The sequence below is a fragment of the Alternaria alternata genome, assembly GCF_001642055.1.
Source record: "Alternaria alternata strain SRC1lrK2f unplaced genomic scaffold CC77scaffold_17, whole genome shotgun sequence".
NCBI lineage: Eukaryota > Fungi > Ascomycota > Dothideomycetes > Pleosporales > Pleosporaceae > Alternaria > Alternaria alternata.
In genome coordinates, this window is record NW_017306206.1 from 588,251 (window position 1) to 600,335 (window position 12,085).

The 12,085-nt window shown below is 51.9% G+C and overlaps 5 protein-coding genes across 5 annotated transcripts; 2 read left to right on the forward strand and 3 right to left on the reverse strand.

The window, feature by feature from the left end:
* Positions 1-839: 839 nt before the first annotated feature.
* CC77DRAFT_941251 (hypothetical protein) lies at positions 840-2,034 on the reverse strand (the record flags this gene model as incomplete). Its single annotated transcript, XM_018534783.1, has 3 exons — positions 840-1,042; positions 1,136-1,584; positions 1,646-2,034. 3 exons carry the CDS (start codon positions 2,032-2,034, stop codon positions 840-842), a joined length of 1,041 nt encoding a protein of 346 aa, XP_018383367.1.
* A 272-nt stretch (positions 2,035-2,306) lies between these two features.
* CC77DRAFT_1042505 (phospholipase D/nuclease) lies at positions 2,307-6,044 on the reverse strand (the record flags this gene model as incomplete). The annotated part of the gene is made up of 6 exons (XM_018527272.1): positions 5,772-6,044; positions 5,263-5,531; positions 4,455-5,209; positions 3,865-4,355; positions 3,555-3,816; positions 2,307-3,505 (listed from the first exon to the last, which is right to left on the reverse strand). Exons 1-6 carry the CDS (start codon positions 5,886-5,888, stop codon positions 2,307-2,309), a joined length of 3,093 nt encoding a protein of 1,030 aa, XP_018383368.1. The 5' UTR covers positions 5,889-6,044.
* A 543-nt stretch (positions 6,045-6,587) lies between these two features.
* CC77DRAFT_1011175 (cyanate hydratase) lies at positions 6,588-7,170 on the forward strand (the record flags this gene model as incomplete). The annotated part of the gene is made up of 3 exons (XM_018523692.1): positions 6,588-6,617; positions 6,665-7,101; positions 7,149-7,170. The coding sequence occupies 3 exons, from the start codon at positions 6,588-6,590 to the stop codon at positions 7,168-7,170; spliced, it is 489 nt and encodes a 162-aa protein (XP_018383369.1).
* Positions 7,171-7,712: 542 nt separating this feature from the next.
* CC77DRAFT_243786 (hypothetical protein) lies at positions 7,713-9,735 on the forward strand. Its single transcript, XM_018530834.1, has 3 exons — positions 7,713-7,894; positions 7,953-9,144; positions 9,197-9,735. Exons 2-3 carry the CDS (start codon positions 8,024-8,026, stop codon positions 9,600-9,602), a joined length of 1,527 nt encoding a protein of 508 aa, XP_018383370.1. The 5' UTR covers positions 7,713-7,894; positions 7,953-8,023; the 3' UTR covers positions 9,603-9,735.
* Positions 9,736-9,801: 66 nt separating this feature from the next.
* CC77DRAFT_1022826 (rhomboid-domain-containing protein) lies at positions 9,802-11,997 on the reverse strand. Its single transcript, XM_018525546.1, has 3 exons — positions 11,127-11,997; positions 10,083-11,068; positions 9,802-10,025 (listed from the first exon to the last, which is right to left on the reverse strand). The coding sequence occupies exons 1-3, from the start codon at positions 11,626-11,628 to the stop codon at positions 9,885-9,887; spliced, it is 1,629 nt and encodes a 542-aa protein (XP_018383371.1). The 5' UTR covers positions 11,629-11,997; the 3' UTR covers positions 9,802-9,884.
* Positions 11,998-12,085: the final 88 nt, after the last annotated feature.

The following is a 12,085-nucleotide window of genomic DNA, read 5'->3' on the forward strand; positions in this document are numbered from 1 at the left end:
GCTATACGACCGGCACAGTTTTGGCTGAATAACCGAGGACCAGCCTGATTCCAGAACCGGTCATGATGGCCTCTTTTGATGCCTGGCGCCGTGAAGCTGCATGCTCTACCAGGATACGTATCTTGTCGGGCCTTGGACTTGCATGAGCGTAACTTCAGCGCCCTTGGCCCTAGTCAAAGAAGAGGCTGGTACAAGCTCGCGGAAGCGGGTATCTGCAGAGTAAATTGCAGTCTATCGAGTACACCCTATTGCTTTTCGTGCATAAGGGGCCAAAACAACAGGAAGCTTAGCGAATGGTTAATCGTGGAGTGCGCCGTCGCGTAGATAGCACATGCGGACTTCCGTGTGATCAGGTCTATTAGCGAGTTGCCGTCTTTATGTTTGGTTTGGAAAACAGTGGAAGTTTGGTTGCGGAAGCCTAGAGCGACGGAACCATTCGACTAGATGCTGAAGGAGCATTCTAGTCAACACTTAGCCTCCATACCAACCAATGAATGTGCATTGCTGTCTCGATGGTGTTGGAGCGGCGCTGTATGGCTGTGCTACTCGTTTGCGCCTGTTGTGCTTTGTGAAACTGTATGACCAACTCTTACAGTGATCTGACCAACTTGTCAAGCGCAAACTTCGTGGCACGTAGTGACGTGTGCAGACACACACACAACTGATTACCAGAGCTGGTCGTGTCCCGTAGCATCAGGCTGAGATAGCCAACTATGCCAGTGGATGGAACAGAAAAAGTGAAGCGTCGCGGCTGAGTCCTTCGGCCAGTGGATGTGTATGTTCGTACATGCGATCCAAGAAGACGCAGTAGCTTGAAGATAAGCCCACAGGTATGTCAATCACTGCTCAGAAGCAGCGCGCTGGCGTTCTTTGCCCTCCCAACCCACATAGGGCCATCCCTTTGGTAGGCTCGAGTAGGGTGGCAGAGTATATCGTCCTTCACAGCTTCCTTGGTTTGGACATGTCAAGTTGCAAATGCCAAATACCTTGCAGTAGCAGTCTTCAGCGCTTGGGCAGTGTACGGCAGGCTTACCGAAGATGACTATCAATGGTGTTAGCATGAGATGTACGCCACTTCAAAAAAAGTAAAGACACGCAGAGCCTCATCACGTGGGGTGGTGGGGTATAGACTTACTATGCCATGAGTACTCAAAAACTCTGCCGCTAATAGCATCGCCGAGATCTGTCTCCATGATCCAGTCGCGATACTTCTCGTACTGCTCCTTAGTTCTCTCCCTAATCTTCTCTCTTGTCGCGGCGAATTGCGCACAGCAGCTCACGCCCACGACAGCTGGCACCTTGTCTCCGGGAAACAGCTGCTCAAAGGCCTTCTTATATTGTCCGCCAGCATGCACGGCCTCTCTGTGTTCGCCTTCTTCGGCAAGAGGCTTAATCTCGCTTGGGCAGCCCAAGGACCATGCGCAACGTATATTCACGTAGCCTTCTTTCTCAAGGTAAGGCAACTGGAAGTGGCGGAGCATCGGGAGGCCGTCGTAGTCGGGATCGTCGTTGTGCCATTGGTAGCGGTTTGGGTGGATGAAGAGGACGTTGTCGGGAAGCGACGCGTAGTGATCGATAATGTAGCTGAGCAGGAATCTGTTAGCTTGCGAAGTATTCAGGACGGAAGGCGCGACCCAATACGTACGTCAGATAGACCATACTCTCTCTGCCCTTGTTCTTGGGTACCGTAAGCGGCGCGTTCGCGTCGTCTACGCGATAGATGTTCTTCTCCCACTCTGGGAAGTACTCCTCTAGCCACGTCGCATTTTCAGAACTCTGGCTCGCGACGACCACCGCAGTCCGACGCGCTTTGATACCGGTATTGGCCTTTAACGGCTTCTCTTCCGGGTCGTGCGATGACTCGCCCGGCTGTTGCTCGTCGTAGAGTTCGTCGGGAAGGTGTGTCAGAGTGGCCGATCCAGCTGCAGCGGCATTCTTGTCCCAGAGCTCAGACTTGAGATGGACGAACAGCGCAGTGAGGAGTATGACATTAACCAGTATGACAGCATTGCGAGCTGTCATTAGACGGGGCATGGCGCCGCAAAACGAAGTACACACGATGTTTGCACAACGATCTCGCGCAACCTGGGAAATCTGGGGCACATCACATGCGAACAGGGGCGATCGCCGCTAATCGAGCACCCGCCGCTATCAAGCTAGTCAGGGTCCAAGATCCACCATCAATTCACTCTTCCCCTCTTTGTTACCGTTATTCACGCATGCACTGGTAATAGATATCGCCATTGTCTTAGTCCGTTATTGAGCATCCGCTTTTTCTTTTGGTACTACGTCTACTTGCGAGGCACCTAGGTGTAAAGCTCCTCAGTGACGGCGTTCAGTCCCACACCTTCCTGCGCAATATCTTCTTCCTTCAAGAAAAGAAGGGGCATCTCCACCAAATTTCCCTTGATGGTGCTGAGCACCTCCTTGACCTCGCGTACGCCTTGCTCGCCCTGCCCAAAGTTCTCTGCAACCACGTGGCCCCATTTGTACATGGAAGGCTTCTTGTTCTCCTTTGCCTTCTCGTCCTGTCCGAAAAACCGGGAATAGTATTCGTCGTACTGCTTCCAGTTCTTGACTTCGTCGCTCGGCACAGGGTGGAATATTTTACCGAAAGCTTGTGTGTTGGTGTGCGCTCTCCAGTTCCACAAGTTCTGGAAGTCATCAGACAATGGATCAACGACTTGTCGGTCCTCGTTCGAGCCCCAGTCGTACTCATTGGGAACACCGATAGGCTGGTAGTTGGCTGTCGGACGCTCCATGTCCTGAGGCTTCAGTAGACCGAGGTGCTTCCTAAAGAGTTCTCTTCGTAGACTAGCAGCGAACTCTGATGCACGGTATGGCCGTCCGTCCATGTAAGAGTCGACCGGCCTAGGGTCCTGAATGATAACCGCAATCTCCGAGTCGTGGTCGCCGAGCTGGGAACGGTCGTTGAGGTTTGCAGAGCCGCAAATAACGATCTGGTCATCGGCGATCAAAAGCTTGCTGTGGATGTACAATTCCTCAGACACGAAGGCGTCCATTTCATCGGCAGCACTACCCTCCCAAGGCACGCTACGGATGTCTTCGCCACCAAGCATATAACACTCGCTGACAGTGTCCCAGCGTCCGTCGCCGAGTCCTTGACGACCACCAATCTTGGCTGCTTCCTGCTGGTAGCGATCGTAATCACCTGGTCTGCCCTGACTCTGCGGGCCAGCATCGGGTCGGCCGTGAGATGGAGGACGACCGGAACCATCCATCTCGTAAACGCCGTACTCCTGCGTGGGCGGTGGACGATAAGCCTCGTAGCCACGAGCGTTGTCATGTGCTGCGTCGTAACCCTCTGATGCTTGATTATACGAGACGCCGCTGCGCTGCTCTGCCTCTTTCATGATCTGACTAGAGTTGATGCGGTCGTAGCTGCGAAGGTTGTAGAATCGGATGTAGTCCATAGGGTTGAATCCAGCTTTAGCAATTTCCTCGTAGATCGAGTGACCACCGCGGTTGATTGAGTCGTACTGGACTGTACTACTGTCAGCAGAAGACATGCAGAAAGAATTCATGTGACTTACACTCCATGATAGCGCGAGTACCCAGGGCTTCATCAAGCTTCAAGTCACCAGCAAATGCTGGCACTGCGGGAATCATGACGATCATCTTGTACTTCTCGCCATTACGTGCAGCGCGAATGATGCGTTCGACCATAGCAGCTCCGATCTTGTTTTTGATCGGCTTCTGTTGATCGCCAGTAGCAGTGATGAAGAACTGGTTTTCGATGTAGATGAAGTGCTTGCTGTTTCGGATGACCTCACAGTAGGCATTTTGGATAGAATGCTAACAAATTCATCAGTCGGTCTCTTTCCAGTGGACAGGGTCACTTACCTCGGTAGTGACCAAGTTGTGGCTCCATTTGGCAGAGCTACGAGTAATTTGGCAATCCACACCACCTTGCTGGGAGCTATGTTCCGCGTGGGACTGTTGCTGGCCATATTGCGATCCATGTTCTTGGCCGTACTGTTCGAACCTGCTCTGCATCTTCTGGCGAAGGTGTCCACCAGCACCGTGTCCGAACAGCCCTCGCTCGCCCTCCTCCTCACGACCAAAGCCACGTTCGCCTTCCTCTTCGCCTTCAAATCCGCGCTGTTGCATGGGAGCCTGTTGAGCTCCACTGCTAGTCTCTGGTAGTCTGGCGTATCTAGTAGCCTTTTTGCTGTACTTCTCGTCATAGATGAAGTTCCAGCGTTGCGCAAAGTGAGTACGAAGATCCTGTACGACCGGGCCAGAGATACACAAAGCCACGTCAGACCATCCCATACGAGAGCTTTGTGTCCTATCGAGTTTGTTGTTCTCCCAATTGGTCACATCCTGGAAGTCTGTCAGGTGTTAGCAGCTTCCCTTACGCACGTAGCTTGCAAGTGACTGCCTATCTGTCGTCTTCCAATTTCGAGGGACACGAAGAAAAAGCGACTCACCGAGCATGCGGGCGTTATTAAAATCCTGGCCTGGGAACACAATGCGGTCGATGTTGCCAGGATGCGCGTCAGCGATTGCGTGTTGGTTGGTGTCCCAACGACCATAGCAGAGATCCAGTCCGCCCATGAACGCGATGTGGCCATCGATCAGGCAGAGCTTCTCGTGATGCGCCCAGTACATAACTGTGCCCTCGTGAGCACCATAAATGGCCTTGAGACCGTCTCCAGGAAGTTGGGCGAGTTTTGCTGGGGTGAAAGACATGTTTTTCATGGCTGCAAAGAAAGACGACTGTAGTACTGCTGCATCTGGCAGGTGATCGGGGTGTCGGAAAACGCCAATGTTAGGATGGAGATCTTCCAAGTGGTGCTTGGTATGAGCTGAAGAAACTGTAATAGGAGGGGCAATCAGCGGATCTGTCTTTTCCCACTCTTCAAGACTTTTGAATATGACATCTAGGCCGACTCGCGTGAGGCCTTTGGTGAACCTGTCCGTCGAACTCGGTAGGAGAGAATGAAGATAGTCGGGTAACGTTGGATTTAAAAACTTACGAGTCAGAGCTTGGGTCACTTCTTTGTATACAATAATGTTGACCTTGACACCGCGTTCCGCTGCCGCTTGCAGCATCCTATCGACCCGGTACTGTTGGTTCTTCGCTGGCGGTCGACGGAGATACAGCTCGGGGGAGAGCCACCAGTCAAGTATCCATATCGACTCCCTGGCGCGCTCCAGAGCTATGGAAACAGCATACATGTAGCTACCCGATATCAATTGATCGTTTTATAGCGCACGAGGACACTTGAGACTTACCTGCATCCATCGACATACCACTTGATGTCATTGCCATGACGTTCAGGCGCGAAGCTTGAGAAGCGGTGTTGCTCGTGGTACTCTTGCCCGGGCTGTGGCTGCCCTCCCTGTTGTTCGTATGTACCTGGCGGAGGCTTCTGCGCGTTATCGTCTCCGGATATGGCATCCTTGAGGTCAGAGACGAAGCCGTGAAGCGGGTCGTGGATCTTCTTGAAGAACGACATGCCGCCGCTGCCCTGGTTTGAGGATGAGGATGAGTGTTGGTTATTCTGTGGTGTCAAAGTTAGGAATCAGAGGACCCAAGTCAAGCTACCAGATACGCGTCTCGTCCCTGCAGCAAGCTAGGCGGTGAAGAAATAGAAATAGAAACGCAAGATAGGCGAGGATGGTGAATGACGAGGCCAGCTCAGCGCTATGATTATCGATAGTGGGGCAATTCCACTTCCTCAACAGCTTGATACCTATGAAGCGTACAATGACAGCATGGCGTTTCAGAAGAATGTACTGACCTCTTTTCTGCCAAAGCCAAAACGCCGACCCATGTCACCTACAAATCCGCGATCGCCCTCCTCGCCTCCCTGCCCATGGTAGTCGCCATATGCCAGATCATCATCTCGGCGAGACATTGTGCCGGACTGAAGCTTTCGGTTGTTTGCCAGTCGCGCAGAAGGTGTGAAGTCTATGGAATGTTGTCAAGTAAAGCTCCGGAGCTGGAGTTCGAGGTCGCGATGACCCCGCGTCATCATCAGCGGCAAACGGGGCATGCATATGCCAATGCAGGGAAGCATACGAGCTGAGCATGTGAAACAGACACCAATGGAGTGCACGCACCCTGATTCCCCTCTGTTGGCCAGATGCCAGGATCCAGGATCTAACCCCTCATAACACCCCACTATGGAGCTTCCCCCTCTTCTTGACGCCCTCCACGATACTACGCGACGCGTGGTTGTAGCAGTCTACCCACCATGTCGCATCGCGAAGAGAGCGGTACTAGAAGTCCTCCTTACTGTACATAGCGCTTGTGCGATGGTTCACACAACTTGTGGGTCGCAATGGGAATGCGGCAGCGCATATGTATGACGTACCCTTGTATCATCGGCTGTCTGCTTAAGCTGTTCGGCAGCTGGAGAGCTCCTCATCTTATCTCCCCACGCCGTTACACAACACCACTGACATAACCTCTTATCCAATTCGACATATCTTTGACGATGGCCCTCTCTTCTCGGCTTGCAACTTCTGCCAGATTGGCCTCTCGTACATTGGGATCCATACGACCAGCTGTACCTCTTGCCGCTACCCGGTGCTTCCACTCAACGCCTATCGCCATGGCGCAACACCCGATTGCAACTTTGAACGTAAGGAGAGAATGGAGAAGTATAGGAAGATGCTGACAATCTCGTAGGAAGAGCTCATCCCTCGCCTTCCACCTTCCTCTCCAACGCTCTTCGAAGCAAAAAAGAAGAAGAACCTATCCTTCGAAGCGATCGCAAAGCACGTCGGACGTGATGAAGTTGCAATTGCCGCTCTCTTCTACGGCCAGGCCATGGCCTCCGCCGAAGATATCAAGAAGCTGTCGGAAATCCTGGAGATTGACGCCGGCCTGCTCGAATCGCAGTTGTCAGGCTTTCCCAACCGAGGCAGCACGCTCGATATGCCACCAAAGGACCCCACCATCTACCGTCTCTATGAGATTGTGCAGAACTATGGACAGGCATACAAGGCGGTTATGCACGAGAAGTTTGGTGATGGCATCATGAGTGCTATCTCGTTCAGTACAAAGGTAGAGAAGGAGACTGACGACAAGGGCGAGTGGGCCAAGATTACACTGAGGGGCAAATGGTATGTTCATATGAATTTTCCCGAATGTATTACTGACCGGTATCTAGGCTACCATATTCGCGATTCTAAGTGGATCGTATTAGCAATTAAACTCGTGACCAATATCAAGTTTACTCTCTCTCTTTCAACTATGTCATAATGCCATTACTAGTAACAATCATTCAATGAGCTTCGGTGCCATGCATAGGCAGTGTATTAAGCTTACCTAGAATACATGGCGGACGGCATGAGTAGCCAGCGAATCGATCGAGATGAAGACGGTTGGTATCTCCAGTTCATGCTTTTGAAGTCTGAGGTCGTTGGTGTTGAAAATCGCATTGCGTAAACAAATCGAGGTTACTGTCTTGAAATTTTGTTTGTTTTTAGCGAGGATGGCAACTTCCCGGGTGAGAGTACACACCCAACGTTCTTGCCTACCTATCTCGAACCCTCCTTCACCTGTCATTCCTCATGCTTGCTTAGTTCAGCCCCACACCACACCCACCACTAGCTGTCCCTCAGTCTCTCAAATCCGCTAGACTACAAGCTTCTGTCCTTTCTACACCACCATCTTCACCACAAACGCCCAGATAACACAAAGCTTTCTCTCAGTCTTTGTCACAAAATCGGTCAACACCACACTCTCTGTGCTTCTCTTCCAGGCTACCCCAAGTTCCACAACTACTGTACCTACGGGAGGTTTCCGTCTACTGCCGAAGTCGGTGTAGCAAGTTTATAATAATTCTTGAGAACCGCCAAAGTAGGTGAGGCTTCGACAGTTCACACAAAATCGCTCGTATCACTGCATAATCAGGTAAGTACACGCGTCACGCTGCAGTACTCGATTCTTTGAGTATTAATCATCCGACTAGCAGACGAGCCTAAATCATCTGCTGTGAAGCTCTCTCATTCCACAAGAACTATCCGTACGGAAAGAGCGGAGATGCCAGCCACACTCGAACCCATCAGGCGGGTCAAGTGCACGTATGCAGACTGCGACATGTCTTTTGACACAGAGAAGATCATGAAGAACCACAAGAAGAACTTTGACGATCACGAATACTGTCACAAGTGCGACGAGGATTTTGAAACTTTTGAAGACTACGCCATGCACAAGATCACACGGCCTGAGGAGCATGGACAAGCATGCCGCGTCTGTGGCGACGAGTTCAAGAGCACGTCTGGCTTAAAGCGTCACATTGAGCGTAACCACAAGGTTGATCAGGAGCTTACCTGCATCGGCTGTCAGAAGTCCTTCTACCGTGCATGCCTCTTCATCGAGCACCTCGAGTTTGGTCACTGTGAGGTCATTCAAGCCTCCCAGTTCCAAGGCCACGTCGTCCATAAGCATCTCGTTGAGAAATATCTAGAGGATGGTCCAGCATGGAACCGATTGCAGCAAAAGATGTCCAAGTACGAGGCAGCTATCGACGTAGAAGAGGTCGGAGGTGTTCTGCTCAGCGATGACCCCATCGATGACAGCGCAGACATTGAGGACGTCAAATTCGAGGCGATCAAGCCCGATCCTTCCCTAGAAGAGCCACACACTCCGGTCTTCAGCGGTCACTACCCTCCTCTGCCTACTCAGAGCGGGTTCATGCCGGGCGTAGACATGGAGGTTGCATCGATGATAGGCGGCATGTCTCTCAATGGAGACGTCGATGTCGACTCTGATGGCTCAACGGTCATCAGATCTCCTGCTGCGTCCAATTTCCCAACGATCTCCCCATCACCTTTCGGACGCGACGCTATCCAGAGTCAGCATGGCTCTTTCGTTCATGATGGTTCTGAGGTTCAGGGCTCCAGTGTTTCTTCGTCCAATCATGAGACCAAGGTTTGGGGCCTTCGCAAGGGCAAATCAACAGGCTCTATATTGTTTCCGAACGCCAAACCCAAAGCTCCTCCCAGTGAATTCTCTGTCTCTGCACACGATGAGGCTATGGAGCATGCACATGGTCCCAATCTCTTTCGTGATCGCTTCTGGGATCCGATGAGTTCCGACTGGAACCCAGAGAGGTTCTACGACTCAATCGTCAACAAGTACTATTGTCCATTCGTCTGCGAGTAAGTTCTCTTCTCCGGCTTTCTTACTGCTTCATCGTTAACGTAGTAATAGGCAAAACTTTGACATCCGCCAAGATCTCAACAACCACATTCTCGTCGACCACCGTATAACACGCGTGAAGTGCCCCAAATGCCTCAAGTACTTCAAGTCTGCCACCGCTCTCATGGCTCACTGCGAATCCCATGGCTCTAAATGTACCATCAACCATACTGATAACTTTGGCGTCTTCCTCGACAGGATGTCCGGTGGCTTCCTTGGTGTACAAGAGAAGATCCGCCCTGATCATCTCAACACCAGACCCACCTTGCGGAGGAATGCGGAGACTGGGCATATGGAGATGTACAAGCCGCCTGTTGCTAGTTATCTGCAGTATACCGTCACTACGCCTCCGGACTGGAAGAATCCCGTACACTCGGCCGTACAGATCGGTGGTATACCCAGGAAGTCACAGTGGTAAACGAGGGCTCGGTTGTTCATGACAAGAGGGATTAATTCTCGTGGGCGGTGTATACTTCTGGGTGGACTTTGGTGGGCAATGATAGCAAGTGCATGACACATTCACTGGCTTTATGGAGAATTATCACAACAGCGTGGAAAAAGTTACTGGTAGGAAAGTATTGCAATCCTTCAATATTGGTATGTGGTATCTATGCTTTGCGTCCCATGTATGCCAGACCGTTGATGAAATCTTTGTGCTCAAGAACCAACTCATTCACTTCATCTATCGATGCTCTCCCCTCTACAGTATCCGTCCAACAGTCGCCTCGCCCATAAAGTGAGCCAGGCTTGCCGGATTTAAACTCCTCTTGCTAGGAGTCTCGGTCGTTGTAAGGTTCAGACTACCCATATCACACCACGACACACCCTTTGTAGTGATGGGCTAGGGTAAAGTTAGCAATCTGTACTCTTCAAGGGTAACATACAAGGATACACGTACCAAGCAAGACAAATGCTTGCACCAACTACAAGTATTCCTCCATTCGTAAAAGTTTCTCAGCAGCAGGATAAAGCCTATAAAGACTGCTACCAGACCGCCAGCACGTACAAGCCACCACGCCCACCAGAGTGGCTTGCGACCTTTGAAGAAGCCAACTGGTTGTTTGGCGAAAGCGGTAATCTTGCTTTTGGATTCTGTAGCAACCGGCTCGTGGGCGAGGGGCTGAGTATCCACTGTTGCATACGGCGGTTCGCTTTGGCCTGTTCTTGCGCGCAGCGACTCGGGTGAATGGATGATGCAAATACCCAGAACGATTCCCATGAGGAAGCCTCCGATATGGGAGAAGTTGTCTAGACCGGGGAGTAGACCGATGACGAACGCGATGGCCATATCGAGGAGGAGGAAGAGTAGGTCTTTGACCGGACTGCGGCGGGTGGACCAGTTGTATAAGAGATCGAGCATGGTGAGAGCTAAGACACCGAAGAGGGATCCGGAAGCACCAACAGAAGTGATACCATCGGGTGCGTAGTTGCCACCGAGCACAAAACCGAAGATACCGGCGGAGAAATATACGAGTGCGAACCGGAGGGGACCAATTTCCTTTTCCATGTCTCGACCTAGTGTCCACTGTAGAAGCATGTTGAAGCCGATGTGAATAATTCCTGCGTGCAGAAATATAGGAGTAATGAAGCGCCACCATTGGTTCGGCTCGTGGCTTCTATCCTTGAAGTCTGTGATACCCTCTTGGTTGGGGACACCACCGCCCATGCCGCAGAGTTCAGCCAGCGTGCACTTGTTATCGGTAAGGGTGGTGGTATTCGGGCATGGCCATTGAAGGACGGGCCCACCATCGGCTTCGATAACTTTCTTGATGTTGTGCATGCAGGGTGTGAAGCGCGCGCCCATGTTGATCAAAACGTAGGGCGAAGGACCGATCATGATGTTGAAGTTTGGCTTGGTTTGGATGGGGCTGCCTGTCAAGATGCCTATACGCTGTCAGTCAATGTCTACGTCTCCAGATATGTTTGTACTGTAACAACATACCATTCTTGATCAACTCCCCAACAAACACGCCAACTTGCACCGCCGTAAGAAGATAGACTACCCACGTCACTCTGCCACTGAACCAGCCTTTCTTCTTTTTACTCTTTCTCCTCTTGGGTTCCACGCCCATGCCGTAGTACTCTGGGTCGCCATTATACCGTGTCGGACTGCTGCCATCCATCTTCGGCTGTGTCTGAAGCGGTATCGCGTTTTGGTCGGCGAAGGGGTCTGGCTGCCGCGCGTACGGGTCGTTGATATGTGCGGTCGAGCTATACTGTGTCGGAGGTTGGTATGAGGTATTTGAATACGATGTATCGATGGGGTAGCCGCCGAGCGCACCGCTGCTGGCTGTGTGTGTGGGATAGGGTCGGTCGTCAAAGGGCGAGCTGACGGGCGAGACGGAGTGTTGTGTGTGGTTGCCGGGTACTGGAGGCAGAGGCGCATCGTTCCTGTCGTTCGACTGCCCCGGGTGGGAGTTGCCGTAGTAGTCGTTGGCCGCCATGATAGGCAAGCGCTGGTAGTGGTATTAGGAAGTCGCCAGGTTGCACAACTAGATGCGCTCTGTAGTAGGGGTAATGCGCTGTGCCAACGGGCGTGGTGTAGGCGAGGTCGGTTATGTACAACAATGAGCTGTGGGGTAGACGAAGGGTTTGGCCTTGCTTAAGCTGGGGCAGGCAACGAGGGCGGCTGCGAACAAGCTTTGTACAAGTCCAGGGGGTCGTTCGGTGTCTCGGAAATGCGGAAGAGGATAAGAGCAGTTACTTGGAAACGAGGCACCGTTATTATATGCCAACGCAGAACACAAATGCAGCACAGAAGCGAATGTGTAGCCTGAGAGGCTGAGAGTTGTGGTTTGCGTATGCAAGGCCAGGGCTCAGAAAGCGATGGATGCGCAGCTCAGCCCCAGCTGTGGACCGGTAGGGATGCGTGCCCTTAGCGACTAAGCGTCGATCTGTGGC